The sequence below is a fragment of the Mus pahari genome, chromosome 21 (assembly GCF_900095145.1).
Source record: "Mus pahari chromosome 21, PAHARI_EIJ_v1.1, whole genome shotgun sequence".
NCBI classification, from domain to species: domain Eukaryota; kingdom Metazoa; phylum Chordata; class Mammalia; order Rodentia; family Muridae; genus Mus; species Mus pahari.
In genome coordinates this window covers 24,511,847-24,517,855 of record NC_034610.1, presented here as the reverse complement: position 1 = coordinate 24,517,855, position 6,009 = coordinate 24,511,847, and the positions used below count along the sequence as shown (strand labels likewise).

Genomic DNA, 6,009 nt, shown 5'->3' with positions numbered 1-6,009 from the left:
GTTACTGACTTAGCCCGTCTGTCAGCTGTCAGTCGCTTGGCCAGGGTCACAGCCTGCCCCGCCAAGTTTGCGGGTGTCCATTGGCTGTCCTTGTCCTCACATTTAATCTACAGGCTATACCTGTGGCTTTTAATGTGGCAGAGTTAGCGCCATTTCAGTCTTTCTTGATCATCTCATAGCTACCTCCTTGTCTAAGTAGTTGCTTATATTAGAAGTCATACTTAAGGCTAAGAATGCAGTTATTGCCAGGTGACGGTGGCACACGCCTTTAATCCCAGAATTTGGGAGGCAGAGGCAGGTAGATCTCTGAGAGGTCTGGTCTGCAAAGCCAGTTCCAGGACAGCTGAGGCTACACAAAGAAACCCTGTCTCAGAAAAATAACTAAAGAATGCAATTGTTGGCTGTTTCTGAATCAAGACTATGTGCTATACAGTGCTGAAGGAAGCCAGAAGGGGGTGTCGGGTCCCCTGGAGTCAGACCTGGTAGTAACAAACATGAATGTTGGGATTCAAAACAAGTCCTTTGTAAGACCCACGAGCACTCTTTATTTGTTTGTTTGTTTGTTTTGTTTTTCGAGACAGGGTTTCTCTGTGTAGCCCTGGCTGTCCTGGAACTCACTCTGTAGACCAGGCTGGCATCAAACTCAGAGATCTGCCTGCCCTACCTTCCAAGTGCTGGGATTAAAGGTGTGTGCCACCACCACCCGGCTAAAAAGCACTCTTAAATGATAAGCAATCTCTACAGTTCCTCCCTCCTCCTCCTCTATAGTTCCTTTCCTTCTGTCCTCCTTTCTGTCCTCCCTCCTTCCCTCCTTTCCATCCTCCCTCCCTCCTTTCCTCCATCCTCTTTCCTTCCCTCTTTTCCTCATGTTGTTTGTCTTTGATTGGCATGCAGTCATTGTACAGAATCAGGAGTTCACTGGAGACATTTCATTCCGGTGTATCATGTCCTTTGGAGAGATGGCTTGTTCAGTGGTGCAGAACACTTGCTACCAAATCATGAGGATCAGAGTTTGTATCCCAGCTCAAAGGTGACAAGCCAGGCATCCCCTCAAATACAAAGAACCCTAGCTCCTGTGGAGCTACTGGAGACAGGAGCACCGCTAGGGCCTGCCACCCTCCACCCTAGCTAAGGAAATGTGAGCTCCAGAATCAGAAAGAGGTTTTTGTCTCAGAGGAAAAGCTGGAGAGCAGTAGAGGAAGAGACTGAATGCCCTCTTCCAGGCGCCACATGCAAGTGAACAGGCGCATGGCACAAGATACAGGGAAAAAGGAGAGGCAGACAGACAGACAGACAGACAGACAGACAGACAGACAGACAGACAGACAGACAGACATAGGCACATAGGTGGACAGAGACTGAGACACAGAGTTAGGGTGACCCACATGTACCCAAATGCGCGCGCGCGCGCGCGCGCGCGCGCACACACACACACACACACACACACACACACACAATTATGAATAATAAAGAATACCTCAGAAAGACTGACTTGGGGCTGGAAAGATGTCTCCCTTATTAATAACACTGGCTGCTCTTCCAGAGGACCCAGGTTCAATTCCCAACACCCACATGGCAGCTCACATCTCCCTGTAACTCCTGTTCAAAGGGACGTGGCACCCTCACAGACATACATGAAGGCCCTCAACACACACACAACTAGAAATAAAATAATTTTTTGCTGGGTGGTGGTGGTGCACGCCTTTAATCCCAGCACTTGGGAGGCAGAGACAAGCAGATTTCTGAGTTCGAGGCCAACCTGGTCTACAAAGTAAGTTCTAGGACAGCCAGGGCTACACAGAGAAACCCTGTCTCAAAAAAAAAACAAAAGAAAAAAAATAATTTTTTGAGGGGCTGGAAAGATGGCTCAGCGGTTAAGAGCACTGGCTGCTCTTCCAGAGGTCCTGAGTTCAATTCCCAGCACCCACATGGTGGCTCACAGCCATCTGTAACGGGATCTGGCGCCCTCTTCTGGCATGCAGGCATCTAAGCCGACAGCATCAAGACCACTAGGCTGGTAAGAGCGTTGGCTGAACGCTTTTCTAGATCAGGTTCAATTCCCAGCACCAACGTGGCAGCCCACAACGTCTGTGACTCCAGTTTCAGGGCATCCAACATGCAGTCAAAACACTAATGAACAGAAAATAGAAATAAATTATACATTTTTTTTTAAAGTTGTAACTTGAATAACAGTGTAGTGAAGTGGATACCAGGCCCCCATCCAGGGGCTAACAGGGTCTCCCAGACCAGCCTCCAAGCTGCCTATAGGATGCCTATAGACTGTTCTCCCTGTGTCTGCTTAGTAGGTGCTGATTACCAGTTCAAGCTGCCACGACAGCTGCATGCAGTGCTGGAGACGGAGCCTACACCTCCTAATCCTTTCCAAACAGTTCCACCCACTAGGGACCAGCTCTTCACACACACGCGAGCCTAGAGGGGCCATTCTCATTGACCCACCACACATGGCCTCTTTGGATCAGGCATGTCGGGGTCACAGGCTTTGTGCTTTCAAAAACAGACGCCATTTCCATTTAACTCTCTCTGCCCCCTGCTTGCGGATTCATGTGTGAGCTCTGGGCTACAGTTCAGGCAGGGCTTCCTGCCTGCAGATGTGTGCCCTGACACAACCGCTAATACCATAATTCCCAGATCCTCCATTAAATGGCTTTGGTCACAGGGTCTGAGGCCAGCAATAGAAAAGTTACAGGTGCGGTGAGGCAGGGTCTCCTGCAAGCCAGGCTGGGAATAACCTTGAACTCCTGATCTTCCTGCCTCCACAGAACCATTCATCACCTTACAGTGACCGCTGGGACTGAGACAAGAGTTGCAAGCTAAACAACCCCGGGGCAGTTGTATCCCAGCAACGTGGTTCCAGCCACTCAGGTTAGAAGGTGTCTCAGACTCTTGGGCCACGCCCTTTCCTGGGCCACGCCCTTTCCACGTGATTTTGGGGTCACGTCTTGAGCTAGCTCGGCCTCCTCTGCTTATCCCTTCAGGACCTACCCTGGTTGAGCCCAGTCTAAAATGAACTCCAGGATGATATCGATCATGGTGGGCATCTTCTCCGTGCTGAACACCATCCAGTTCTTCATCTTTGAGCTGAACCAGATGACGCACATCGGCTTCGAGGATAAATACAGCATCTACTTGGACACAGAATCCGAAGTGGCGTCCTGGGTCGTGGTCTACAGGCATAACATCAGCACAGGACTGTCCGTCGCCACCATCACTATCAGCTGCTTCTTCCTCTTCTGCCTCGACAAGAACATGTTCATCGGGCTGCTGATCTATACCGTCTGGATCACCGTCTATGAACTGCTCAGCTTCATCATGGTCCTGCTCATCCACGGCACCATCAAGGAGCAGTTCAAGGAGCTGAGCCAGCTGTACCTGCTCCTGCAGATCTCCCGCATGCTCCTGCACTTCGCCTCCCTGCCCTTCGTGGTCAAGCACGGCTACACGCTCTACAGGGACCCCAAGATCATGAGCTTAGCTGGCCGCCGCAAGCGCTCCTCCATCAGCACCGTGGACTCATGGCCCCCGGTCGGGCTGGGGTCATTATACCGCAAAACAAACTGAACCAGCACTGGGATGGTGCTCACCCGAGGTCTGCTCATACAGCTTGTCTTCTCGGGGGTTTTGAGCTATATGCAGCCTGTTATAGTATTGGTTACCTAATGAGAGGGGGGAGGGGGGAGGGGGGGCGGGAGGGAGGGGGAGTGGGTGGGGGGGGGGGGGGGGGCGGGGGGGGGGAGAGGGAGAGGGAGGGGGAGAGGGAGGGAGGGAGGGAGGGGGAGAGGGAGAAGGAGAGGGAGATTACCTTTGCATTGACTCGTTGACTATCTTGTTTATGCCTGTTTTTAACTTTAAAAAAAAATATTCGGGGCTGGAGAGATGGCTCAGCGGTTAAGAGCACTGACTGCCCTTCTGAAGGTCCTGAGTTCAAATCCCAGCAACCACATGGTGGCTCACAACCATCTAAAACAAGATCTGACGCCCTCTTCTGTGTCTGACATATGTAAGTGTACTTATATATAATAAATACATAAATTATATATTTTTTTTCTTTTTGGTTTTTTGTCCCTCCCTCACCTTCCCTCACCTTGTCTCTTCTCTACCTCTGTCGTACTAAGATTAAAAGCATGCAAGTGTCACTGGTGGTTCAGTGGTAGACTTCTCACTGTGGGGCTGGAGAGATGGCTCAGTGGTTAAGAGCACCAACTGCTCTTCCAGAGGTCCTGAGTTCAATTCCCAGCAACCACATGGTGGTCACAACCATCTGTAATGGGATGTGACGCCCTCTTCTGGTATGTCTGAAGACAGCGACAGTATTCTCACATACATGAAATAAATAAATCTAAAATAAATAAATAAATAATTCTCGCCTGCCACCTGGGAGGCCCAGGTTCAATTGCCAGCCAATGCACTTCCTAAACTCATGTGCTGCCACACCCTTTTTTTTTAAGTGAGCATGATTCCATACAAGTCAGTACAGACACCTAGAGGTCAAGGCCCCCACTGAAGCTGGCCTTACAGATGGTTGTGAGCCACCCTATGTAGGTGCCAGGAACTGAACCCGGGTCCTCTGCAAGAGCAGCAAGTGCTCTTAACCACCGAGCCCTCTCTCCAGCCCTATCTCCGTTGGTTTTTGTTTTGTTTTGTTTTGTTTTGTTTGTTTTTCCGAGATAGGGTTTCTCTGTGTAGCCCTTGCTGTTCTGGAACTCACTTTGTAGACCAGGCTGGCCTCGAACTCAAAAATCCGCCTGCCTCTACCTCCCAAGTGCTGGGATTAAACGTGTGTGCCACCACAGCCTGGCCTATGTCTGTGCAGGTATGTCTGTGTGAGGGTATATGTCTGCAAGTCCAGACGCCCTAGGAGGCAAGAGACCTCAGGTCCTCTGGGGGTGGAGCTAGACAGTTGTGAACTGCCCGCTATGGGTGCTGGGAACCAACACCGGGTCTCTGGAAGAGCAGCTTGCTCTCTTACCCTCCGGCCCGCCCTTTCCCCTCTACAGTCCGTCATTTTAACCTTGGTGCTGGTTATATGACTGGGCGCACTCATGCCATGTGTGCGGAGGTGGGTCCTCAGCTTCCGCCTATTTGAGGAAAGGCCTTTGCTGCAGCTGCATCACCAAGTGAACTGGCCCACGGCTTCCAGGATTCTCCTGCCCCACCACCTCCGTCTTGCCGTGAGAGCGCTGGGATCTCAGCCGCTATTACAGATGTGTTGCTCAGGCTACAGGCCTGGCTTCTACTCGGGTTCTGTGGACGTGGACACAGGTCTGCAAGCTTTTGAGGCCAGCCCTTCACCTACTCTGCCATTTCCCGGGCCTTGTCTCCACCTTTTATCCGAGGTTGGCTTCCACTCTCCATTAGCTAAGGATGACCCAGAATTTCTGATCTGCCTACCCGTGCCTCCGGAGTGCTGGGATTACAGATAGACAACAAACATCGTACCCAGTTGTGCAGTGCAGGAGGTCAAAGGGGATCAAAGTTAGGGGGGGGGTTCTTTATTACTTTTCCTTTTTTTTTTTTTTTTTTTTTTTTTTTTTTTTTGGTTTTTCGAGACAGGGTTTCTCTGTGTAGCCCTGGCTGTCCTGGAACTCACTTTGTAGACCAGGCTGGCCTCGAACTCAGAAATCCCCCTGCCTCAGCCTCCCAAGTGCTGGGATTAAGGCATTCGCCACCACGCCTGGCTTCTTTATTACTTTACTTTTCTTTCCTTTTTGGTTTTTGGGTTTCTCTGTGTAGCCCTAGGCTGTCCTGGAACTCATTCTGTAGACCAGGGTGGCCTCCAACTCATGGAGATCCGCCTGCCTCTGCCTCCCAAGTGCTGGGATTAAAGTCTCAGACTTAGGGTTCTATTCATGCTGGAAAAGCACTCAACTTAGTGTTTCCCAAACAGCCATTTATCATCAAACAAACAAACAAACAAATGCTGGTTGAATCGGGATCTCACTATGCAACCCCAGCTAGCCTAAAACTTATTATGTAGACCAGGCTGGCCCA

General features: G+C 50.5%; 1 protein-coding gene across 1 annotated transcript; it reads left to right on the top strand.

Moving 5' to 3' along the window:
• Positions 1-3,048: 3,048 nt before the first annotated feature.
• Positions 3,049-3,579, top strand: LOC110338513 (transmembrane protein 217-like). The gene has a single exon (XM_021221838.1). It carries the CDS (start codon positions 3,049-3,051, stop codon positions 3,577-3,579), a length of 531 nt encoding a protein of 176 aa, XP_021077497.1.
• The last annotated feature ends 2,430 nt before the right edge of the window (positions 3,580-6,009 follow it).